Genomic DNA, 26,061 nt, shown 5'->3' with positions numbered 1-26,061 from the left:
CCACCCACTGAGTCTGTCTCAGGCACGGATCCAAGCAGAGCAGTGAAGTGCTCCTTTTGGCAGGGTGAATTCTTGATAGGTGCACCACTCCACGGCTCAGTAATGCATGGGTCTGGATGTGCAATACAACACTGCCACCAAACAAATGCAGGCACTTAACAATCCAATCCATCTTTATTTTGGTAGTACTTTCTGCTGGAAAAGGGAAACCCTCAGCTTTACAAACAGAATCATAATGGTTAAATGGAGAAAAAAAAAAGTATGAAATCAACCACAAAAGATTCAAATGCCCGACTCCAACATCAGGAGCATTACAGACATGGCATGTGCAGAGCTGTTACCTTCTGTTTTCTGCTGCCAGAACACTGAATATTGGCTACGTTGTAGACTTCACTCACTGTACAGGTATGTTTTAATAAGGACTTTTTTTTTGGTACGCATTAAATCCCTCCATATAAAAATACATTCTTATAACAACACTCGAAGTAAAGGCATCTCCTAAATTTTGGAGCTAATTATCATCGCAACAACCCATCGCAATGCAACGTCGCAACGCAAAGAAGCTGAAGACCATTATGTCTGAGAAAGAGGCACCACTGATTTGCCTAAAGACCCATGGCCCGAATCCTGCCCTGTGTCACCTCCCAGCTGTTCCACCTCCCATAGCACCAACTGGGCAGGGACACAAGGGCTGGAATTTGGAATGTCACTGGTCACAGCTCAACAAAAGGACTTGCATATGCAGGAGTAAAGTTCTAGCCTACAGTGTAATTCTACTTCTATGGTTTAGTTTTGCATATTTTTCCTTGTTCTGGCAATTACAGACACCATATGACACGTTGGAAGACTTCTGACAACAGTACACCACAATTCCAGAGATGTTTGGGGATGACAATATATGCCACCTTGAAACACAACCCCACCACAAAGAAGATCCTATCCAAACACGTGGGTAACTCAAAGAGCCCGATTCCAACACATGGAGCTGCACCAACAAAACACTACCATGAAGAAACCCCAATGCTAACTCAATGAGCCTAAGTCCTTGCAGGTGGAGCTGCACAAACACGGTGCCACCACCACCAAGGTTACACCAAGGTAAAGATGAGGAGCACCAAGCTGAGGAAACCTAGATGCTAACAAAGTTTGTGTGTAGGGTCTACATTAGAGGTCAGACAACATGGAATTATTCAAAATAAGGTGATGTTACCCAGACAGAAGTATTATTGTATCGAACTATTTTACAGTCTATCAACTCTATAACTGAAACAGAATAAAAGGAACAAAGCCATCAAGGCTAACAGCTCAGATCTGCACCTTTGTTACATGAAAGAAGTGTGTGCTAGGCTGCAGGACAGATGTGTGAAGGACACTTGGCAAACACCATGTACAAAGGGATGGTGGAAATGTGGGTTTGGGGACACTTATCTTGGACATACGCGGACGGCAAAGGGCTGTGAGACACAAATGTGAACCCATCTGCACTGCAGCTGTGGGAACACTTTCAGCGACCCAACCACAAGGCAAACTCTACACTTTTATTTGCAGTCTATGGCTACGAAGGAGGAAGCAAAAGTTGCACACAGAGTTCACATCTCCCCCTGTTGGTTAGAAACGTTTCTGTTGGGGCAGAGGAATACAGATCTGAGATCTCTATGTGATGATAAACCACTGTGGCAGATTTCACACAACAGCTGGGATTGCAACTATCTGCCTGAATCCCTACATTTCTGAATATTCTCAAGACAAACAAAAGGTGTTTTCTAACTTTAAAGTGAAGATACACAAGTGATATGAGCTATGAAGGCAATGCTTTGATAAAAACACATCACTACGTTTGCTCATTGCGGAACACACTGAACTGCTAATCTTCAATTTCACTTACAAAACTAAAAAAGTGATGACAGCTTTGTGTAGAAAATAATATATTTTAAACATATATTTGTTGCATCTTAGGATAAAGGATAATGGAATTCTGTTTGTAGTGCTTTGATGCAAAATAAAGGCACTATTCTTACTTGTGAAGACGTGAATTGGGATCTTATTTTTTGGGTTTATTAGGGTGACTGCAAAGCTGCTGCACCAGGAGGAAGCACAGCATGCTGAGCACACTGCTGTGTTACCCACTATGACCACAACAAACACAGATGAGGGAACAGTGCTGCATCTGCTTATCTACTGCCAAGAAGGAACATATCTCCAGGAACAGCTGGCAGGATACATGTCATCACACCCCCAAAAAAAAGGAATTAGACTGCTTTGAACAAAGATAAGAGATGCATTTCTGCAAATCCCGTCACTACACAGCTATGCCTTTGTACTTATACCAAGCTGGGGGAAAAAGGATCCACTTCTGCAGACTTATTGAGCCCTGCACGCATGCATTACACACACTGGTGTTGCCAGGACTGGCAGCACGCAGCCATTACATCTGCCAGTTTGCAGTAGGAAAGAACACAAGAGTTGATGATTGCTGTGTCCTATCTGAAAACAAGCAGCTCCAGGTTGGTTGCACAGTAAGCTGAGCCTGCAGTGCACTTCAAGAACCCGTTTGCAGTGAATATGACTACAGTGAAGTGATTTATGCTCTCTTCTTCCAGGCATTTGTGCCTTCCAAGCAGGGGCAGGGCTGGATCAACAGCAGGAGCATGGTGCAGCAGGAAAGAATGTTCTGGGGATGGTGCTGCCCTGATGCAGGATTCCACAAGGCCATCCTGACCTGCCGTGCTAAATCACCAGCCCCAGGGGACCAGCGTCCATCCCAGCAGCATCTCCTCCCTCCGTGCAAGCTGGGAACCAACCGGCAGAGCAGGGATTTCCCAGCAGCCAGGATACAGAGGGATCCTCACCGCCTGCTCTGCAGTTGCAGCACACCTCAGGTATCAACGACCAGCGTTCCTGAACGCCATTCTCTTCCTGCTCTGTCCCAGCACTGAAGTTCCCACGCAGCTGCCCCAGCACAGCGGTGTTGGGATCACTGTTCAGAACACCACTCGGTCCTCCTGTGTCCGGTCCCACCACAGCGTGCTGTTCAGTGTGCCAAAGCTGCCCTCCTCCTCCTCCTGCTCCTTGGCCAGCTCCACAAAGACCTCAAATTAGAATCGTGGAATTATAGAATCATTAAGGTTGGAAAAGACCTCCAAGATCCCCCAAGCCCACCCCACTGACCACGTCCCTCAGTGCAACATCCCCACGGTTCAGATGCATCTCCAGGGACGGCGATTCCCCCGCTCCCTGCGCAGCTGTGCAACTGCATCACCACTCTTTTGGAGAAGAAATTGTTCCTAGTATCCAACCTGAACCTCCCCCTGGTGCAACTTAAGGCCATTACCTCCCATTCTATCACAGGATCAAAGAATCATAAAATCATTCATGTTGGAAAAGACCACTTAGATGATAAAGTCTAACTGCCAACCCATATGATTCCATGATTCTATGCCTGAACAAACCCAGCCACAAGACAGTCTGTACAAACACAGAACTGCTGCAGATTCAAGTGGGAAACTTTAATATTTGGTGCTTTTTTCCAGCCCCAGAAAAAAAAACAACTAGACAACCAGCAGGGCCACAGCACAGCATGGTCACATCCATGGAACACCATCTCCAACATACCTGTTCCAGAGTTGCCTGAGAAAAGCTGTACTCCTCGATGTTAAAGGCGTATTTCACTGTTAAAAGAGTGTAAGAAAACACACTTAGGAACACTTTGCTATCTAAGGAAATTGGATCTAAAGTGTTTTAAAGCTTTACACACTTACTTCTGGCTTCACAAGAAACAGAGATGGGAACATCAATAGCAGAGAAAGAAAAAATACATTCAATGGATTTTAAATGGAAATGTGTAAGTGCTTTTCCCACAGTGAATGAAGACACATGAACAGCTGTGGGAGACAGAAAGGTATTCAGGCACGATGTGGTGAGTGCTCAGTTACCTTCTTCCAACTTGGAAAAACAATGTGAAAGTGACTGTACGTCTTCTCTAGGGATTTTATATGCCAAGATAGAAGCAAAGCTGAAAGAAACAAAGCAAAATCAGCTTCAGGTGAAACAAAGCAAAAATACGAATATCCAAGGGAATGGATTTAAATTCATTTTCTGAAGGCTACTCCACACACCTTTTGTTGGGCCATCACCACACAGGACAACAGGGGTGTTCCACCCTCCCACCATGAGCTTCCAGCTAAGGGCAGGGACTCAGTGACTCAGAATTTACCATTTCCAGAGAAGGAAGCTGTCAGGTTATGCAGAAATGTGGGTGTGCATCTGCTGTGCCAGCACCAGCCAGCAGCACAGCACCACGGCTTTCCTGACTTGCAAAATGCTTGCTTTGTTTTGAAAGCTAAGTGTGAGTATCTTAAAGTGTGAGTATTTTTTTGCAAACATTTGTACTACGGCGTTCCTTACACGATAGCAAGGAGCTGTTGTGAAATCAAAGGCTTGCACGAATGTGAGTGCTTTGCCTATCTGTTCAGCATTACCTTTCCTGACGGTTTGCGTTCGGGAAGATGTGCAGGATCTGCCTCTGCAGATACTCCACCTGCTGTACATCTGCTGTGTCCTTCAATTTCATTTCCAAGAAGTACCCTCTGCCGAATTTACTCTTCAGGTGTTGAACGGTGCCTATACACCTGCCAATCGCAGAGACGCATCACGACATACTCAAGTTCAGATAGAAGAAAAATAGAACAGAAAGCTGTCCACCTGCATTTCCCAAGGGATGAATCCTTCAGCCCCCAGCAGCCCACCCTGTAGAGCAATACCTGAGCTGCCCAGCCACCAGGATGGCCACACGGTCGCACACGGCATCTGCCTCCTCCATGTAGTGTGTGGTCAGGATGGCAGCCCTCTCCTTGTTTTTGAAGGCTGCTCGGATCGCCTTCCTGCAAAACAGCAAAGGGTAAAGCAGGACGTGACTTGAAGGAGCAGCAAAACCATCTTCGGAGCTCTGTGTGAGATGTTGGAAAGATGCTACAAGGGAATCAGCAAACAGAGCTGCTGTAAGAGAGAAATGCATTCCGTGTTTGCTTCCTGCTGGTTTCTGCAGTCCTTCCACTGTTGTGGTTAAAGGCACCTGCCAGCACTTGGCAGCAATGCAGGCTCCCTTTCCCAGCACACATTGGTGCTGGTATGAGGGTTGCTTTCCCACTGGGCACTCACCACATGCGCTGCTTGGCCTTGGGGTCCATGCCGGTGGAGGGTTCATCCAGCAGCGTGACACGAGGGCTGCCCAGCATGCTCAGGGCAAAGCAGAGCTGAGGGGGAGGAAAGGAAGGGGTGAGGACACAACACCCCCTGCCCGCAGCCCCGTGGCAGCCCTGGGAGCTCTCCCATACCTTGCGTTTCAGCCCCACGCCCAACTTCTTCGTCGTCTTCTGCAAGTGGTCCTTAAAATCCAGGGCACTTGAGATGCTGTGGAAGGAGAAGAGGAGATGAGAATCCCACAGAAGGTGGTGTACGATGGGTCAGCTCTTCCCCCATCACACCATACCTCCACAGATCCACATAAAGAACTCAGTTATGCATATTTGTACAAGAAAAAAAAAAAAAAAAAGCGAAGCAATGAGCAGCATGGGAGCTGGGCACTTCCATGTCTGTGGGGACTCTGAGGCAAGAACCAGACATGGCTCTGAGCTTGCTGTCTTGCAGCCCCTGCCAAGGATGACCCCAGGACTTCAGAAATTAAAAAGAAAACAACAAACCCAACAACACAAATACCAATTGAATTTTGCATGGCTGAATCTTCATCTCCTGAGCCACAAACTAACACTTGCTGAATTGGCTAAAGTGATCCCATCATAAACTTGAGTGGAAAAAAAATAAACGCGTTAGAGAAAGTGGGAAAAAAAAAACCCATTCACCAGCTATAACCTCCAAGGTGTCTATAATAAACCACTCACCATTTTATCGCTTGCTTAACATCAGCCTGATTCATTCCTTTGATAGCACCATAAATTTCAAAGTGCTCCTGCAGGGTGATATCTGGCCAGAGTGGGTTGGTTTGAGGACAGTACCCCACAAATTGAATGGAGCCATCTTCGCTGTTCCCTCCAGGAGAGCAACCTCCCATCAGGACCTGCACAAGAAACATAGAAATTGACAATGTTGTAAGCTTTTGAACTGTTTTTTGTGTGCGTTAACATGTTAACATCCAAGAAGACCAGTACTAATAAAACAAATGCAAAATGGATTCATTTTCTGTTAATGTCTGCAGAAAAGCTCTACCTGCCCACTGGTTGGCTCCACTTCTCCAACAAGCATATTAATCAGCGTGCTTTTCCCAGCTCCATTAGGTCCCAATAACCCCAGGATTTCTCCTAAAGATGGAACAAAACAAAACGTTGCCTGTGAGGTCAGATCAATTGATTAAAATATATATATATAAAAAAAAAAAAAAGAAAAAGACAACAACTCCACCCAAAACCTCAACTGTTCAACTCAAACCTTTCCTGACGCAGAGTGAGACGTGTTTCGTGGCCACTTTCTTTATCCTCCTCCCCAGAAGGAACTCCCTCCTCTCGTCGTACTCTTTGTGCAGGCTGCTGACCAGGATTGCTGGCACCTGAGGACAGACAGAAGAGCCCACGAGGTCTGTAAGTAAAATGATGGGTCTGGCATTCGGGCTGTCCTTGTCAGGACATGGTGTTACCTCCTCGCTGTTGGGGTTGCTCAATGCTTCCTTCACTCGCAGCCTCTCTGCCCGCACATCCTCGTCTTCATTGCATGGAGCATCTGGCAGCTTCCAGGACTTTGCTTTTTTAGAGCATTTCCTAAGGGGAAGAAAACACCGGGATGCCAGAATTCAGGTGAAAAATTCTGCACTTGGGTGAAAATTTCTGTGTTCAACAACTCCTTATTTTTATACAGATTGCTGTTAAGATTCCTGATTTTGCACGAAGACAACTTGAAACGAAATAAAATAAACATATTTCTGCACTTTACCAACTGGGTTTCAGACAAATGATGTTACGATAACAAATTTGGGATGGGATATAACTCAGCTATTTCATCTCCTGCTATATTCCCTATAGCTATAACAACAACCACTGCTGTTTTTAAGAACTGCTTCTTTGGATTACTCCTTCTTAAAAGGCAACTCAACTCAGAAACCCACCTGAAGAATGGGTCCTCTCTGATGGTCCTCCCTCCACTCTTCAACTCGAAGCACCGCAGCAGGAAGAGCCACACGATGCACTGTAAATAGGGCTGAAACACACATGTCCAGCCCATCAGAGCACTGCTAATCCTTCAAGGGTGGAGATCCCACAGGTGACCTTATTAGTGACCCTCCAGGTGGCCCCCAGCAGCGTGATGAAGGACAACTCTTCACCACCACAGAAATGCTGATGGTTCTGAGATGATGAAATAGAACCGTGGAACCATTAAGGTTGGAAAAGACCTCTGTTGTCACCAAGTCCAACCACTAAGTCAATGAGTTGACCGTGTCCAACTGTTGACCCATTAACACCATGTCCACATCATTACATCCCTCCTTTCCTGGATAGAAAAGGCTGCTTTGATTTCATGGCAACTACCTGGTTTCTAGGAGGAACTGCTTATTTTCTCCCCTGCTCTGGAGCTCCATTTGTACAGACTCCCCACAATAATCAGGATTAATAACAGCACTGCTAGTAACACTACTGAAGGAGGATGTGTTGAGCTGGTAGGCATAGCACATTTTACTGATACAGTTCCAGCTGCAGCAGGTCGCATAGCAGCAGGCTCCAATGGTACTCAGCATTAGATCTAAGTTTTATTTGTACAAAAGCCCAAAAAGAAGGGGCATCTCAGTGGGAGTCTGCAATTCTCTATAGGAAACAGGGCAAACAATCATACTTACAGCTATAACTGCTACCAGGAGCCTATCCCACGGGTCATAGTATTCCCCTCTCTTCTGTTTGCCTGTCCATGAGACCTGATAATGATAAAAAAAAACATGCTTAAATAAGAAATTACCCACCAGAAACTGCACATCCCACACTGCACTTTGCTCTCAGCTCAGCCATTTACAAATTCTCCGTGGCCTTACCTTAATGAAACAGATCAGACAGCCAATGAGGGGATAGATGGGAACGAAGGTGCAGAAGGCACAATGCAGGGCAGTGGTCACCGTGTCAAAGTCCAGGAAAAAGGCCACTTCAGTGACAACCATACACAGCAAAGCTGTCTGTACAAGAAGAAAAACAGGGGGGAAAAAAAAGGCATTTTCATTCAATTCCAAGTCTCAAGGGATATGCTGCCTCATTTATTTACTTCTTTTAAATTCCCACTTTACCAAAGCCGAGTTACTCACCACTGAGTATATAAATGACCAAAACTCTTTTGTGTTTTGGACTTTCTTAAATGTGAAGGAGACCACATAGGTGAACAGCACGACCGATGGAACATAGCCAACGAGGCAGAAAAGCTACAAAGAGAAGAGATACGTCAGCACAACGCCCCCATCCCAAACCCCATTAGTGAAGAGAAACAGATTCTGGGAAGGAAACTGGGAGAACACAATTCCTCTCTGCTACAGCTGAGATATCAGACAAACCCATTCTGAATGCAAACAACACGAAGACTTGGAGCTCTCTCCACTTCATCACACGCTGCAGTTCATTGCAGAGCTGCTCTGTGTTCAAAGTCACTGCAACCTTGTTGGCAGCTGGGTGCCGCTGACAGCGGTGCAGTGATCAGATAGAGCAAACAGTGATGCTGCATTGCCTTGGGAGGCTCTGTACTTTAAAGCTCTGCTTTGTTCTGGGTCTGAATGAAACCCCATACCCCTCAAATATCCTGAAACTAAATTCTTTTTCCAGAGATAGAAGTGGTTCTGAAGCAGGCACATTGATGCCTCTGCACCATGAGCCTTGATCATGGATTTTCTGTGGACACTAACAGCACACCCATATGTGCTCTGCCCCACGACACTCACCACAGCCATGAACTTGCCAGCGTAGAAATAAATGCCGTAGTGGAAGGCGAAGAGGCTGCCCAGCATCAGGACGAGGATGGAGAAGAACAGTGGGAGGTCCACAAGAGCCTGGCCTGCCCAGTATGCCGACGGGTAGAGCCCTGCTATCTGCAGCTGTGTGTACGCCCTGAGCTGTGATGGGGAAAGGAAAACCCACAACGTTCACTTCTGGCGCATGAGTGGGATCCCAATTTTCACTAAGAAGCATCACTTGGATATGAGATCAGAGCGTGTTGCCCATTTATCATTCCATTCCTACGGAGAGCCAAAGGACTTTTTGAAACCTGCTCTACCCAATGCCACCAGCACCGGAGCTGCGCTGCTCCTTGTGCCTTGCAAGGCACCATCTAAAACACTTCCCAAGATTTTCCCAAGAAACCCCAAGGCTGTGAAGATCTTGTGACCTTCATACAGAGTTTACCCTACGGTTTTCTGCATTCTCCATGGCAAAGTAGGGTGGCATGCCAGTCACAATGATTCCCAACAGCACAGCTTCGAAATAGATCTCTAGTTTGAAAACAGTGTCTGGAAGATCCTGAAACACAAAGGGGATTTCTTCAGTACTTGAATGTTTCGGAGGCAGAAAGTGAAAATAAAAAAGACAAAGCCCCCCAAAAGCATATACACTTATGATTGGAACATGACTGCAAACACTAAAAGGTATGGTCTGCATTATTCTAACACTGCTTTAGGACCAGCTCTGTTGCAGCTGATGCACGCTTGGACGAAGGGATTTGGGTTGGCTCACCTGGACAAAGGGGTGGCTCCAGACCTGGATGCTCTCGGTGACGTTCAGAGCACGTAGGAGGAGGTTGCTAATGATGTTCATCAAAACTGGCACAGAGTGCACCATGGTACTGTTGAAGACGATTGTAAAAACGTAGTTCTGGAAAGAGAAGCATTTGTTATATTCATTATTCTGCACGAAGGGTAACAACACCCTGAGAGAGCTCTCCTGTGGGGTTAATTAAACCTGAACAGCAATAAGAATCTCTGTGTGACAGAGGATGCTTTGCAGGAAGCTGCGCGCTGCCCAGGGTGGTTAGATCACAAACTAATTCAGTAAAACAGTCATGCTCACGGAGAACAAATTATTTGGAATAAATTCCCAAAACATTTCATGCAACTGTTACACCGTGACAAATGATGTCCCAGCCAATTACAGACTGAAAAGCAAAACACATAAGGATCTGCATTCATAACTTCTTGCTAATGCATCTGAAAAACAGACAAGGAACAATTTATGTTAGCTAAAGCCTGCAGTGACAGCGCTATTAACAGTTGCAAGGAATTAAGAAGGGAACGTGAGACAGAGCTGGCACGTTGCAAAGCATTTCCTTTGCTGGAGATGAAGTACAACCCCAGTGTTAAAATTGTCCTCATCTCCTTTAGTGACCGTGCTGAAATGAACACGCACAGCCCAAGATGCTCATCTTTCTTTACACAGGAGAATGCCATGGAATTATAACTCTGTCAGACTGTAATTCAGCCAGTGCAAGTGAAAAATAAACCCATACGCCAAGTCTATCGTGAAGTAAAATATTTCTCTTGGCTTTCCGTGTGTTTGCGAGGGAAAAGGGCGAATAGAAGTTTTATTAATCTACCATAATTATTATTATGAAAGAACATTTATTCTGATCGTATTTCCATTCTGTTAACACAAGTCCTTTCTGCAGTCCTCTTGCATAAGTGCTATTGTATGACATTATTTGATTACATAATTCAACACTTGAGACTATTTTTTTTTTTTTTTTTTGCTTTAAATTTGACCTCCTTGATGACAACAACCCACAGCTCCAATACACAGAGCTGTCCCCGGATACTCAAAAGAGCAGAGATGAAATTTCAACCCCATCACCACCAGTGAGCGATCAGCATCCACCCCATCAGGTACAGAGCCAGGAAGCCAGAGCTGGGCAGAGCAGGACCGTCTGTCTGTCTGTCTGTCCATCTCACCTGTTGGGATTGGAGGTCGTACACGTTCAATCCTGCACTGTGAGGCGCAGCTGAAATGTAATCGCTGCCATTGAACATCTCCAGCAGCACGTTCATGCTGTCAAGAGAGCGGACAACGTCATCGATATCCGAGTCTGTAAGAGATGGGAAAACATCATCAGACTGCAGCCTTCTACACAGAATTAGTGCTGCTTTTTCACAACCACATGACGAGCGACAACCCTTTCATTACACATGATGACCCAAAAGTGGTCTCTGCTGTTCTGAGCACCACAAATGGTTTTATTTGTGCTTCCTGCTCAGCAGCCCTCCCAGGAACTCAAAAGACACTTTGGCTTTATTATTCCATTCAGTTGCACCAACTGAAGGTGACAGCAGGAAGCAGTGTGCTGAGGGGCATCACCAGGATACTCAGTGCTTCAGAGAATGAGCTACCAGATGGAAATTGGTGGCACTCTGGTATCATATCTGGAGGACTGAAGAACTGTATTGAGTGCAGAGCCCCCAAATTCTCAAAGATGTGTTTATTTCTACTGCCCACACTGCTGCTACCCACTGTTAAACATTTTAACTTGAAACAGAAAGTAATTTTACAAAGTGCTTTGTAGCAGGGCTTTAATGCATCCAGATGTCCTCCTGCCCAACTCCTTCACACGGGTCACCTTAGACACAGTGAGCACAGTACTACCAGGGGTGAGAGGAGGATCTCCAAAGCCAATCCTCAGGATTCTCCCTCTACCACATCTGGCCATGGAAACTCCTCATTTGAATTCATATTAACTTGGTGTTTGCCCCCAGCACCCTCCTCCCCATCTTGAATTCTTCCTCTGCCTCCCCACCTGTGGAGTTCTGCAGCAGCAGCCGGCTCCTGTACTTGTGGTGCTCCTCCCCGGGCCTCAGCAGGTACAGCTCTGGGGAGAGCCTGAGCGGAGCGAGCGAATGTTTGATGTAGTGGTGTGTGAGAAAAAACAGAATTTGAACGACGAGAAAAATCAGAAAAAGCAACAGCCTGAAAGAAAGAAAAGGTCTGGTCTTATTAAAGCTCAGCAAATGCGTGCCAAGGATACGTGCATGTCAGTTAAAGCAACATCACCCCAACATGCAGCTACTCAACGGCACTGGACAGCCTCACATTTTATACAGGCATATCTGAACACAAACAAATTGCATCCTGCCATTTCTCCAGCATGATTCAAACTGGTTTGGGGGATTCTGTGTACAAACCACAAGGCCCTGATACTCACATCACTCTGACACATTTGTTCTCACGCTTGAGGCTGAGGAAGTGAAGCCTGGCTATGGTGGAAACCTGCTGCTTCCACAGGGCTGCGTTGCTCTGTGGGGCTGACCTGGCCTCTGGCAGCATCAGCAGGCTCTGCTCCATGTCATCCTGCGAGCTCACGTCTGCCTCCTCCTGCGCCTGCTGGGAGCTGAACACACTGTAATCTGTGATGGAAGAGAGGGACGTGGTACAAGGAGGATGGACAGAGCTGCATGGCTTGAGGAGGAAGCTCATGGGCCATTGATTCTTTGCCATCACTACTGAGAAACCGTCTGCTCCCACCCCAGGCTCAGGGTAGCACCAAGACACTTCACACCTTAAAGCTCTGAACCCCAGTGACACCAATATACCCCAAAACTCTGAACTGCACATAAATCAGGCACTGAAAGCAGCTGATGCAAATTTCCATCCTAGGAAGAACAAAACGAGCAACCTAGAAACACTCAGATGATGCAGACTTGCCCTGGTTTCATTCCATCAGCCTAGGTGTGCACTTGCATTATTCAGCACACCCAGCTGTTGAACTTCCTCACACCCATGCAGAAGGCTGGAGATAGATTTTATGTTGTGCCTTCACAATTTTCCCAAAGTTCCATTCTGTAAAATAAAGCACTTTAAAAAAAAAAAAAAACCAACAACAAAAAAAGTAGACCTAAAAAGCTCCATTATAAAACAGGGAAGTTAGATGTAAGTACAGCGGATGAAAAATTCATCACAGAAGAGATGAAGCAGGCAGAACACTCACACCCAAATCCTCCCAGAACCTCCCTGCACCCAGCTCACTGCTTTTCTGTGTTTCTCTCGTTGCATATTTCATACACTTGGGACAATGTGAGACCCAAGCAGCCCTGTGCTGCTGGACACAGCCATCTGAGGGGGGATTTTTAACTCCTGCCTCTGCAGCAAACCTCCTGCAAGCAGCCATGGGGCATGGACACAGCTCCACTAACTCAGAGCACATTGAATACAAGCAAAATTAGGAATGTGCCATGGGCTGTCCCACCTGCTTGGTCAATCTCTGCCTCAACTTCCAGCTTCAGGTAGACATCCTCCAGCGTCGTCATGGAAACGCCGTAAGAAATCACGCCCAGGTGGGAATGGGTGTCAAGGTCGGAGAACAAGCCTGGAGGCAGGAGGGAGCACACTGCTTGCCTTGTGCCAATGGCCTCGTGCTCCTGACAGGTCCTCCAGCAAGCCAGGATGCTCTACATACCTAAGGCACCCTGTGTAAATGTGGCTGCTTCGCCTCAAAGGAAATGGTTGTGGCATGAGAACCACAGTGGGACAGGCTGATTTTGGCATAACTACAGGGTCAGGTATGGAAAACAGAGCGTGTGACCCAAGGGAAGCACCTCAGCATCCAAAGCTCAGTGCTGGCTTAGAATGGCTTGAGTTGGAAGGGTTCTGGATTCTTATCCTGGGACCTGCAGGACAGCTCATCCCAATCAGGAAGGGAGAGAATTTACAAATAGAACCACTGGGCAACTGCACAAACAAACAAATAAATAGAGAAACAAATCAAAAATAAATAAAGATCACCCAGGTGTGTGAAGCCAGCCTAATAGGGCAGGAGATCCTGGGTGATGTGCATAGCTTCGAGACCAAAATCACATTCAGAGAGAGTGTGCCTATTAGCTCCTCAGGGTACAAACCATCATCAGGCTCCTGCCAGTGCTACGAAATGAAGCACTTGACAAAACAAGAAGTTCTGGAGCCAACACATGAGATGGGAAGAGCTCCTAGACACTCCCCAGTTCTCAGCAGGCCTCCCCAGCTGCAAAGCCTGACCTCAACCACTTTGGAGGAATCAGTTCAGTCGTGCACAAAGGTGCCTGTTTTTCAAAAGCACACACAGTGACTGCTAAAGGTAATCAATTATTAACTAGTTAAGTGCAATGGGAAAAGAGCATTTTTGAAATATGAGCTGCATTCTCATCAGTATTGATCCCCCCTTGGCATTTCATAGCATGAGAAGGACACCTCGTTTCTTCCATCTCCTGTTGGGAGATGGACAAGGAACACTGTGTGCAATTAAAATCAGTTAATTGCTGCCATCTAGTGAAACCAACGCATTTGTTTCCTGTTCTCTCCCTCAGCAGCAAATGTCAGTGTGAGGACAGGATGCTCCTTGCAGCTCACAACAAGAGGATCGTTGTGGGACTTTTTGGCTTCACTGCAATGTCCTGCAGCAACAGAATGCTTCTCCTGGACACAGAGCTCTGTGACAATGGAGTCTCATATTTCTGCTGCAAGCAGCTCCCCAGAATTTGCTCTTGATACCTCCTAACGTACCACAGCCCCTTAAAGAACGAAAGAGGGCCCTCACTTGCTGGGAAACATACGAGAACTAAAGCAATTAAGTATTGAGAGGGAGCTTATAAACGAGATGGAGACCATCGCTTTACACAGGTAGACAGTGATAGGACAAGGGGGGATGGTCTTACACTAAAAGAGGGGAGATTTAGGTTAGATGTGAGAGCTGTGTGCGTCCCATCCTTGGAGGTGCCCACGGTCATGGATGGGGTTCTGGGCAGCCTGAGCTGGTGGGGGCATCGCTACCCCGAGCAGGGGTAGAATTGGATGGGCTTTAAGGTCCCTTCCATCCCAGCCATTTTGTGATTCTATGAAAAACCTCACTGCCTGACCTTCAGTCAAAAAAAAAAAACAAATGCAGAAACAGCAATTTGATAAGTAATGCAAGCTACACCCATCCCTGCTGGATTTCTCTTCTACAGCCACCCCATCCAACACAGTACCTGCAAACTTGTCCATGTCCCGGAGTGGCAGCGTGTAGACGAGCTGCTGGGTGTTCTCCTGGATCAGGCTGGCTGTGGGGATGTGCTGCCTGATCAGTGAGGTTGTGGCTTCCGTGTTGCAGTAGGCATCAATATGCATGCTACAGAAATGCACAAGAAACTGGCTTTTAAAAGCTAGCCTTCCTCCTGATGCCTGTATCAGGAATAGCAGCCTGAGGAACACCAAGCATTCAGAATGAAGATGATAAAAGGCTGTTTTGGGGTATCTTATTGATAGGTGACACCACGCAGCAGACAACACACAGAAGTACCTCAAGCGGTAGCCAATTCCCCATTTGCTTTTCAGAAAGAGAGAAGAACCAAGGCATTTCAGCATCCCTTGAGAAATCACAGCTTTACGATCTAGAAATCAATAAATAAGAATGATAATAATAATCACAGGATCATTAAGGTCGGAAAAGACCACTAAGATCACTAAGTCCCATCCCAATACATCCCTACCACCCCCCAATCATGTCCTTCAATGCCACATCCCTTTTTTTCTTGAAAACCTCCAGAGATGGCGATTCCACCACTTCCCTGAGCAAATTATCAACAATAATAATAAATGCAGAAGAATGAAGAAGGCCCTCTGAACCAGAAGACCGCTAAGTGGCCCCAAAACCCAACTAACCAGCAAGGATGTCTGCCTCGTCCATGAAGTGAGTGCTGAAGACCGTCACACAGTTCGCCTTTCTGTTCTTCAGGAGGTTCCAGACAATGTGCCGTGAGCACGGATCCATGCCTGCTGTCGGTTCATCCAGCAGCAAAACCTTTGTGCGCAAGGAGAAGTGTTTGCAAAGCCACGTCCAAGGTGCTGGGCTCAGAAAATCCTGCCTCAGCAACAGGTATGGATGGGCTCTTTGGTCTGCAGCTGCTAATCAGCTGTTCAAAGCACACGGGAAATATCGCAGCACTTCCCAGCTCTGCATTTCACAAAGACACCAAAACGCACAGCTTCTGCCCCCACCCAATGGTTTGACATCCTCATGCACGAAGGCTGAACCCCTGGAAACCCTCACCTTTGGGTTCCCAAGAACAGCAATGGCAACCGACAGCCGCCGCTTCTGTCCCCCGCTGAGCTTCTTGGCTTGGTTATCTCGGATGGGCTGCATATCCAAATCCAGCAACACCTTCTGCACCTTCACACACAGGGAACAGACTTATTGTTTAAAAAACAAGAAACAGGCTTTTTAGAGCTAGTTCATAATGTTTAGCACTCAAATTGATGCTAGGATTTAAATGTTTTATGCGTGCTTTAGGTTGCTAGGAAAAAAATGAATTGGTCAACACTGGACTAAATGGTACCAAGCACTCTCTTCCAAGATTGTGGTTCTGTGATATAACATGATACTGGGGTACGAGCAACCTACCTCCTGTATCAAGTCATTCTGAGGTATTCCTTTAATGGCAGCAAAGAGAGAGAGATTCTCCTCCACCGTCAATATATCGAAGTGGATGTCAGACTGTGGGCACACGCCTGCGATGCGCCGCACTTCGAGCATCTCGTCGATTTCGGAGACTCTGTGTCCATAGACAGAGACAAACCCTACAAAAAGCCCACAGCAGTCCAAGGTAACACGTTTGCTGTTTGTTTGTTTGTTTTTTTAACAGCCAGTCAGAAAGCAGGCATGGGAAATCCAATAGGGGCAAGGACAGGACTTTGAGATGTTACAGATATTATTCACGGAAATAATTGGGGGTGAACGGTTCTAGAAGCAAAGCTCCCAGCTCACCGTCTGTCGGGGGACACAGCCCACAGAGGATGTTCATCAGTGTCGTCTTCCCAGTGCCGCTGTGCCCCAGCAGAGCTGTGATCTGCCCCTCGTAGATGTCGAAGGACAGGTCTAGTCAGGAGGAGGACATGGAGAGCACAGGTTGGTGATGCGCTCACGGCACCTGGAGCCAGGTGAATTCAAGTACTGCCATATGGGGTATGCATTTATGCTCTGCTGGAAGGAACCTCCCGGCTTCATTACGGCTTTGTGCCACAGGGAAACAAGGTGAGAGGATGGGGAGATGGGGCAAGGGTGGCTGTAACCCTCACAAGGGCAGAGGGGTCACCACGTTGGCCTTGGTGAGCCATATTAACAACCGAGCAATGACAGAGGACACGTACAGCACATCCAGCAATCATGCTCCAAGTCCCACCCCACTGAAAGAAACCAAAAAGCCCAAACTGAAAGACAAAAAGCACTCAGCAATGCAGCTATTTCTCTTCTGCACCTGGTAAGCAGCTTAACAGCTAAAGGGTTCTTACTTCTGAGAGCCTCCACAGTTTCCCCTTTTTTCCTGAATGTTTTCTGAACACAGCTGATTCTGAAAGAAGACACGGCATTGTGTAAGCTGGTTTAAGATCTTTGCATGTCATTGTGAATGAACAACAGTGCGTAACAGCCATGCTGAAGTGGCACAAAACAGGCCTAAGAGCCACAGAGGCAAGGCAAGGGATGGGACATCTCATCCCTGAACTTCTCCACCCTGCCATCGGAAAGCTTTTCTTGTCATCTTATGCATTTCCTATGAAGGAAGATCAAATTATTTCCATCTGTGTCTCTTTCATATGGCAAAACAAGGCACCAGAGGCCAGAGAAGGGCACTGTGCAGCAACTTCACAAACTGACAGCAGGTCCAACAGACGCTTGTGGAAAAGAAGTATTAGTACAACAGGCTCCAAAGACAAGATTTCTGATGGCTCTCCAACAAGATGAGCCAAAAAGGAGCATTTTTCTTGCCAAGAAAGGTGAAAATACTCCTTCCAGTCCCACTGCTTTTCAAACAGAGAAAAAATACAGCAAAACACCAAGAAAACCCCTCAGTTTACCTAAAAGCAAGATGTGAGAAATGGGCACCTAGACAAAGAGGCTAGGGAGGAAATAACAGACATATAGAATGAGGGGAGAAATGTTGTGAAAAACAACAAAGTGCAAAGATGACAAGACAATGGGAAAATGAGAGCTGGCAAAGGAACATGATGGGAAGAGTCCAGCAAAGATGAGAAAGGTAAAAAATGACCTTTGGGAATGTTCTGATTAGAAGCGGATCCCTCCACCTTATGGCAGACACCCAAAGAGATGCAGACAGCACAGACAACCAAGGGGAGCAAAGAGAGACCTCAGCTCACATGGGGTCACGTGGATGAAACAATGCTGAAAACAAGGACTAGGGGAAAGATTCTGCAGATGCTACTAAAATCACACGACATCCATGTGCAAGACAGCGGGCAATGATGAAACAGAGCGAACAATGAGAGCACACACCTCTGTTTTCCAGTTTTGTTTAACCCCCTGCATAGGACAGCTGGACACAACCACAAAGCTCCCCTCTGGCCTGCAAAGAGCACTTGCACAAACCTAGAACTCAGCCCAAGAGTTACCAGAAAACAACCCCTCCCAGCAGAAAGGGCATTTCAGCATCTGCAATGCTCCTGTGGGACAGAAAACCAGCCGGGTTGGGAGCTGAAGGAGCACAGCACACTAACAAACCCTCTCTTTAAGCCCAGTGATTTGCCCTCGGACAGCTGCCACCTAGCTGACAGTGGGGCTTCACTGAGCACAGAAAGTCACTGCAATGCATACCATATGCCATTTGAATCAGAGGATTCAAGAAACGGGAAGAACTGTCACATTTTACATGAAATGTTGAGGGCTCAGGTGACCCGGGTAAACACTGTACCTGATGGCTTCCTTCCCCTGGAACTCGGAGGGCACGGGCTCAACCATCTCGCTGCAGCTCAGGTTGCCATTGATGCTGCTCTCATACAATTCCTCGTAATTTTTCCTGCGCTTTGACCAAAATGAGGGCTTCATAAAGAAAAACGACGAGCGGCGCAGTCCAAACTCCCCTGGGTAATAAAGGGAAAAAGAAAACGGTACCATTAAATACACCTCAGCCTATGGGTTGTGGCTATAAAAGCTAAGAATTGCCCTGCTGGAACTCTGGGAGTCAGCCCATGTCCTAATTGAGAAGGGATTCTGCAGGCCATGCACACCTGATTCACATTTAAGTCATTGTTTCCATCACCAAAAGACCCCCAATCCTCCCAGCTTCAAGAGAGCATCACCTGGTTCTATCAGACTGCAGCAATTCACACCCCTCAGCACAGCCCAGCTTCCCTCATGCATGTACCTGGGATAACCTGATCGAGGTAGACAGCTGCCAGCAAGTAAAATATGCTGTCCAGCACCAGTAGAATTAAGGAGATAAAAAGTGGGTAAGGACCATGATTTAGATTTGAAAACGTTGCTCCGTCTTCATAATCTTCTAAATGCATCACCTGCCAACAAACACAGACAGGTGCTGCACACCTGCAGTGCACCAGCATGGCAAGGCACGCAGCAGAACAAAATTAAAGAGCAACCAACACAGCAACAAACACAAGGGGTAAAGCTGCACGGTGCTGCACTGTGTTATATGTTCACCATGCTTTTCATTTTGACATTATATTTTAATTTGGTATTAAAAAGCACCACGGGGAGTTATGAAGTAGATAGGCACTTTTCCCCACCAATAGTTTAATTAAAAAATAAAATAATTAAGTGATTTAAAATGATCTCTATGGCTCCCGGCAGCAGGATCCCTACCTGCGCGATGCCGATCAGGAAGCTGCATTGGCACAAAGGGCTGAAGAGCCACACAAAGGATTTGGGGAAGTCTTCCAGCAGGACGATGTTCAGCCCCACAAACCCAAAAGCCAGCGTGGCCAGGAACTCAACGATACCCACGTGCTTTGACTTCTTAAAGAGAGGCGTCAGCATCAGGGCAAAGAATACCTAAGGATGGATAATAAATAAAAACAAATAGAGACACAAACAAAGGAATAGCAGGCACAGAAAAATCTAAATTGGAAAGACACTGCTCTGTCCTAAGGACGTGCTTTAGCAGAGAGAACAGGATGAGGTGGGAAGGAACACACCTGCAGGTGGGACTGCCAAACTCAGCAGGACCCAGAGTACTTACGGAGGAGATGCCATACAGGAAGAAAAGGAGGAATATCACAAAGGCACTGCTCTGGGGAAAGAGAGAGGAGGCCGTGGCGATCACAGCCATCAGGATGGACATGACGAAGATCAGGCTGGTGTACAGCAGCACCCAGGAAAGCCTATGGGCAAAAATGGGAGAAAAGCTGAAAGACTGAATGAACCCCCAGACCAAAACATGCAGAAAGAGCCAAACCTATATTCCTTCACATTCCAGGCTGCTGCACCACCACAGACAGGCTTGTGGCAAAACAAGAGCCCTTGCGAGCATCCCTGGAGCTGCTCTGAGCATTGTAGCACATCCACTGTGCCCCAAAGATGGACAGTTGGGTGATTCATGATTTTTGTCTTTATTTTTGAACTTGCATAATTGATTTCCTTGTTTAACCAGCAGCGGGAAACTGAGCAGTAGGTTTCAATAATTAAAGAAATTCTATTTAAAATTTAACACGCTGGTCATTCCAGTAGCTGGGTGGATAATAAAACCCTCTCCATCACAAAAGCAGCTCTGACCTCAGCCAACATCTGTGGTTTGTGCACCGGTGGTAAAGAATACTTCTCTGAGATCTCTCAGTGCTTTTTCAGACACTACATTAATGGACCATCCCCATTGCATCCCACAGTTTCCCAAAGCAGAAACGTAACACATGTTGCTGGAGACCTGCAATGGGCACCATAGGAGGGACTGATGTCAGAGAGTGGTCTGGGGCAGAAAACACAGCAAAAACCAGCAGGAAAAACAAAGAAGCTGAAGGCAAAGCTCAGCTGCAATTATCAATGTGTTTGAATTAGCACATCCTTTGATTTGGAAAAAAAAAAATACCAAAACCAACTGCCTTACGCTACATGGGACAACTTCCATTCCAATAAGAAAGCACATTAAAATCTCTTGTTTGGGCTGCTCCCTCCTATGGAGTTAAATTGGTTTAATTACATGCCAGGGCCATAGCAAATACGTACCAAAAGGCAGTATCATGAAGCCCCAGTATTTTTAAGAATTCCTTCAGTTTCCTCTCCTTTTCTGCCACAATATGAATGGCCAAATAATACCCGAAGGGCGAGAAAGCAATGACGAGGTAAATCAAAATGATGGCACGAGGAAAATTGTCGATCTCCATCACGGCTGCCTCTGCCATCGCCGTGGCCCTCGTCAGCTCGAGCTGCTCCCACACGGACTGGTTGGTCTTCAGCTGCCAGGGAAGGAAGAGCAGGGCTCACACCGTGCCTCACGTCCCAGCCCTGCTCCAAGGACAAGGCAGCTCTGTGTAATGCTGGTGTGCACTGGGCTCGTTTGGATGCAAGGGGGAATTGTCTGCATTATTCAGCTGGACAAGAATGTTTCTGAGTCAGATGTGACAACTAAACAGTGTGGCAGCTCACTGGAGTCAAACTAGTTTTTTTGGTGTGGCATTGTACAGGTTAGAAGACAACAATGCAGCAACTCTCAGGAGCTCATGGATCTGCACAGGCAGATTGGATGATGGGGAACGGTATAAGAATAAGAGATGGGAGATTTAGGTTAGATGTGAGAAGGAAGTCCTCTACTCAGAGGGTGGTAAGAGCCTGGGACTGCTGCTCAGAGCTGTGGGTGCCCTATCCCTAGAGATGCCCATGGCCATGAACGGGACCCAGGGCAGCTTTGATAGCATGAGGGGTAATGGCCTTAAGTTGAGCCAGGGGAGGTTCAGGTTGGATATTAGGAACAATTTCTTCTCCAAAAGTGATGCACTGGGACAACTGCCCAGGGAGTGGGGTTCACCATCCCTGGAGATGCTCCAGAACCATGGGGATGTGGCACTGAGGGACGTGGTTATGGGCACAGTGGGGGTGGGTTGAACTTGGGGATCTTGGAGGTCTTTTCCTACCTTAATGAGTCTTATGATGCAGGATGGCAACCAGCCCATGGCAGAGGTTGGAACTGGCTGGGCTTTAAGGACCTCTCCAACCCCAAACATTCAGTGGTTCAATGGCCTGAACCCCAGTGGTGGTATTGCATTATTTCTTTGGACTGACCTGTATAATGGCTGCATCGATGCACGCTTGAAGAGCTGCAAATCCTGAGGTCCAGTATGTGATGGACTCGCAGCTCATTCGCAAGCTGGAGCAGCTGGCTGCAGAACAGCAAGGCAGTGTGAAAAGCAAGAAGGTGGACATAGAGCAGCCACAGCACCAACATACAGATGAGGCCATGCCTCATAAGAGGTGAAAACAACTTCCAAAGATAAATAAATATACACACATTTATACGCATACACACACAACATCAGGCCAAAAGACGAGAAAAGGCCTAATTTTCCAGTTTATCCCCCACATCAGGCATGCAACATTTACCTCTTGACTCTGTATAAACAGAAGCCATAGCCACCATGTCAGGAAATCTCAGCTGGTAGGACATGGCATCCTTGAACACAACACCCACGAAGTTGGAGGATTTGGAAGCACTGGCCTTTTCCAGGTCCTCTTCACTTAAATACTCCTCTGTGATGAGGCCCGCTGGATGGAGGAAATTATTGTGTTGATTTACATGCTGGGGTTGCAGGAAGGAAAAGGGTGCGATGCTGCTTATTTTAAAGAAAAGCCATGCTAATCATTAATGATTTATTTGCTTTGGGATATATATAGAGCTATATTTTTGTCCTAGTAAAGGCAGCATTTTCCTGAAGCTGCAGAACTGTCGCTTGGTACTGAGGTGAGCAAATCAAAGGGAAACATAAAGGCAGAAAGTAGATGAGGATACATGTAATGAAAATAAAGGCATGGGGCTGTGCTGCTCTCAGTGGTACCTTTGAAGTATGAACACCACCAGGAAGACAATCAAGGGTACCAAAGCAAAAATACATCAGAATGGTTTGGGATATATTGGTTTCTGCTTAGATGTGCCCGCTGGGCAAAGCACTTAAAAATATTTCCGTATGCTTGTCAAAAGAAAAGGTGAGAGTGTTAATTGCAATCATCACTAAAAAAGAAATGCTGTTTGGATAGAAGCCCTGGGATGGAAAACTCAATGTGAACAGTCTGCAGAGCAGCAGCACATTGTGAACATGCACAGGGATGCCATGGGCAGCTGCAGTTTGCCCTGCAGTGGTTCAGGGGCTCTTTGGACCCTCTGAAAACCTTTTCTGTAGCTACAAACCACTTGCTGCTGCCACAGCAGCACAATAAGCACATTCAGGAGGCAGTGCCAGAACACGTTCTAGTCAAGCAAAAACCACCCTCGCATTCTGTTCTTTATCTGAGATGGGTTTTTTTTTTCCTTATCATTAGCAATAAGAGCGAGCTGCCTCGCTAAGCAGAAGCCACAGCAGGAAATAAGCTCAGAAAAGCCAACTGCTCAGCTCAGAGTACCGTCTTCGAAGTTATCGTAAGCCACCTTCCTCATGATCTCCCTGGCCATCCTGGTGGGTGGTGTGTACCCCACCACCAAGTTCACCAGCACTGAGGGGTCCAGCACGCCCAGGTTGGAGTTGGGGACCTCGTCGTACCACCGATGTGGGTGCATCATGCTCATCAGGATCAGCCAGAACAAGAAGAAGAGAGGGAAAAGAACCTCCTGTGGGAAGAAACAGAGGAAAAATGACAACTTCGAAGAGACACAAGAGTTTACAACGGGTTCACAGAATCACTGAGGTGGGAAAAGATCACCAAGATGTCCAAGTCCAGCCATCAACCCATCCTCCCTCACTCCCAGAGCTCAGACAATGGACTGTGAATGTAACTACTTCACAGCAAAGTTCCCGGAATGTTCTTGATACAACAATCTCAATGCCAAATCCTTCCCTGGCACCAAAGCAGGATTTTAATGGCATGCATTGGTAACTTGAGGAGCCAATTTAAGGTACAAAGGAGTAATTATGCATGCTTCAAATATCTGCAAGCTTATGCTAGATGGAAAGAAACAAAGCAAACCATGAACCACTGAGCAATTAGCCAAGCATTGCACTGATCTTCTTCACCTCAAAACTCATTGCACACATCACCTATGCATAGAACTGAACATTTACAACAGAAAAACCTTTTGGAGAGGTGTAGTCCTGCTGCAGTGGCCAGCTGTGATAGCTAGGAAGGGTGCATATGTTCTGGAAAATGCACTAAGGTTGCCATGTTCATTCAAGAATATTTCCTGGATAATGCATATGTTCTGAAGATGAATTTCCAGCCTAAGGATTCTGAAATGCCTTCGGAAAAAGCGTTTTTCAAACCAGAACTCAGAGCAGACCCTGAGGCTTCAGAAGTACTGCTGTAAAACGGAGCACTGCCCCCCACACCGATGTGCAGAAGCTCTGCTCTACTCACCTGGACGCTGCTCTTCTTGGTCCTGCATTTCACCAAGCAGTTCTTGAACAGGAGTGCTTTGGTTTGCCTCCACACCCCCGCTTCTCTCGGAGCATTTGGTGCCATTTTTCAAGCCTTAAAGGGGAAAAAAAAGCAACAAACCCCACAAAACTGAACTAAATGAATACAAAATGAGAAAGTAATTTGAAATGCAAAAGCCAGGCAGCTGCATTGCTTGGTATCTCTAAAAATGCCCTCCAATGTGTGTGCTGGGTGCCTGTTGCATCAGGAAATTGCTACTACTTGTTAACAAGGAGAAATCTAGGAAGCAATTCTGCACCCCAGGCAAACTCACAAGCCAAACTAGGCTTACATTCACATTCTTGCACGTCAATTAAAACCAACAGCATCTCAGAACACCATTCCCATGCCCAGGATGGGAGCTCAGGGCTGGCAGAAGCACCTGGGCTGAGCGCTGCATCACCCATAAGCAGCACCAGCACAACTCACCTTTCCATCAGGAAAGACCTTAAGAATTTATCCACACCCCTATGCAAGCAGCCCTGGGCCTCTGATGCCTGCACCCAGGGAGCAGCTCTGCAGCAGCCCCGCTTTCTCCGCTATCTCTCAGACAACACATGCTTTCAGCTTCCCCCCTCCGCTGTATTTTAATATGGCAACCTATTTTTGGAGCACTGTCCTCATCTAACTGAAGAAACACAGGAGGTTGCTCGGATGTCAGCACTGGTGCTATCAGCTTTGCTTGAAACACTCCAAAAGAGCACCAGTGCTCGTGCATGGCTCTACTGGAGCATGCAGTGCTGGGAGAGCATTGCACAGCCCTGGCTGCTGAGTGTTTGCAGAAGCTTTGCTGAGGTCCCCGCTGACAACCACTGCATCAAAGCAGCAAACCCAGCCCTCACTCTCACTTAAATGGCAAGCTGATTTGATCAGAATCAATTGCTAAGGCCATTTACTGCTCCTTTAATTACATTTTATCCACTCATAAAAAAAAACAAAAAACAAAAAACAAAACAAAAAAAAAACAAAAAAAAAAAAACAAAAAAACAAAAACAAAAACACCCAGTAACTTCACATCTTTGCTGGAATTCTTCCATACTTCCATTGACACCGTTTGGGCTGGAGGGAGAAGAACGGTCATTTATTTCTTGGCATTGCAATCTGCCATCCCCAGATGAGACGGCGTTGCTGCACAGCGCTATGGAGCGGGAGAGCAGAGCCGGGGGGAGGAACAGCCCCCAGGGCACGGAGAAGCACAGGCATCTCCATTGGAGCACAGAAGGAAAAGGCTCAGCCCTCAAACATCCCCAGGCGCTGCGCTGACAGAAGCGGTTGGAACACGGCTCCTTGGGGGCACCTCAGCCAAAACAATCCCAGGGTCATCACTGCTTTTCTAATTAATTGCACGTAGGAAGCGCTAGCGCTCCTTAGAGGGCGAAAATAACCAGCAGTGCAGCTCAGGAAGGGTTCCCGCAGCCCAAACACTGGCAGTGCTGATGTCCGCTCACACGGCTCACACCGCATCCCCCCCAACCCCTCCGCGGAGCAAACACCGACCGCACCGCAATAAACGAACACCATTTGCTACACAGTGGCGACAGACACAGGTGCAAGAAAACTCCTCCTCTTCCTTCCCTTTTTTCCCCCCCCCCCCCTTCCTTTTTTCTTTTCCTTTTTTTTCCCTTCTTATCCTCCATCCTTCCCTCCCCATCCCGCTCTACCTTCCCCTCCGCACGTCGAGGCCGCTCCCCCGGTGCTATCACAGCCGTTCCCCACCTGCGGTACTGAGCAGCCCGGTTCGGT

General features: G+C 46.9%; 1 protein-coding gene across 2 annotated transcripts; it reads right to left on the bottom strand.

Moving 5' to 3' along the window:
* Positions 1–146: 146 nt before the first annotated feature.
* On the bottom strand, positions 147–26,061 carry ABCA5 (ATP binding cassette subfamily A member 5). Of its 2 annotated transcripts, none has more exons than XM_042832934.1 (39): positions 25,980–26,061; positions 24,259–24,372; positions 23,311–23,515; positions 22,297–22,458; positions 21,979–22,076; positions 20,926–21,155; positions 19,946–20,087; positions 19,570–19,758; positions 19,115–19,262; positions 18,662–18,830; positions 17,247–17,305; positions 16,723–16,833; positions 16,360–16,535; positions 16,009–16,128; positions 15,621–15,759; positions 15,259–15,349; positions 14,948–15,087; positions 13,195–13,314; positions 12,154–12,355; positions 11,749–11,918; positions 10,910–11,043; positions 9,702–9,839; positions 9,375–9,488; positions 8,915–9,085; positions 8,291–8,404; positions 8,027–8,164; positions 7,838–7,912; positions 7,112–7,203; positions 6,647–6,767; positions 6,442–6,559; positions 6,223–6,314; positions 5,898–6,073; positions 5,334–5,409; positions 5,158–5,252; positions 4,761–4,880; positions 4,479–4,628; positions 3,933–4,012; positions 3,613–3,668; positions 147–3,089 (listed from the first exon to the last, which is right to left on the bottom strand). In XM_042832934.1, the coding sequence occupies exons 2-39, from the start codon at positions 24,361–24,363 to the stop codon at positions 2,982–2,984; spliced, it is 4,944 nt and encodes a 1,647-aa protein (XP_042688868.1). In that variant the 5' UTR covers positions 24,364–24,372; positions 25,980–26,061; the 3' UTR covers positions 147–2,981. The 2 variants fall into 2 exon arrangements, with proteins under 2 accessions (XP_042688868.1, XP_042688869.1); XM_042832935.1 differs by having other exon boundaries at positions 26,035–26,061.

The sequence above is a fragment of the Centrocercus urophasianus genome, unplaced genomic scaffold (assembly GCF_019232065.1).
Source record: "Centrocercus urophasianus isolate 14NV4802_14NV808 unplaced genomic scaffold, USGS_Curo_1.0 seq_40, whole genome shotgun sequence".
NCBI classification, from domain to species: Eukaryota; Metazoa; Chordata; class Aves; order Galliformes; family Phasianidae; genus Centrocercus; species Centrocercus urophasianus.
This window is presented reverse-complemented; position numbering and strand designations above follow the sequence as displayed.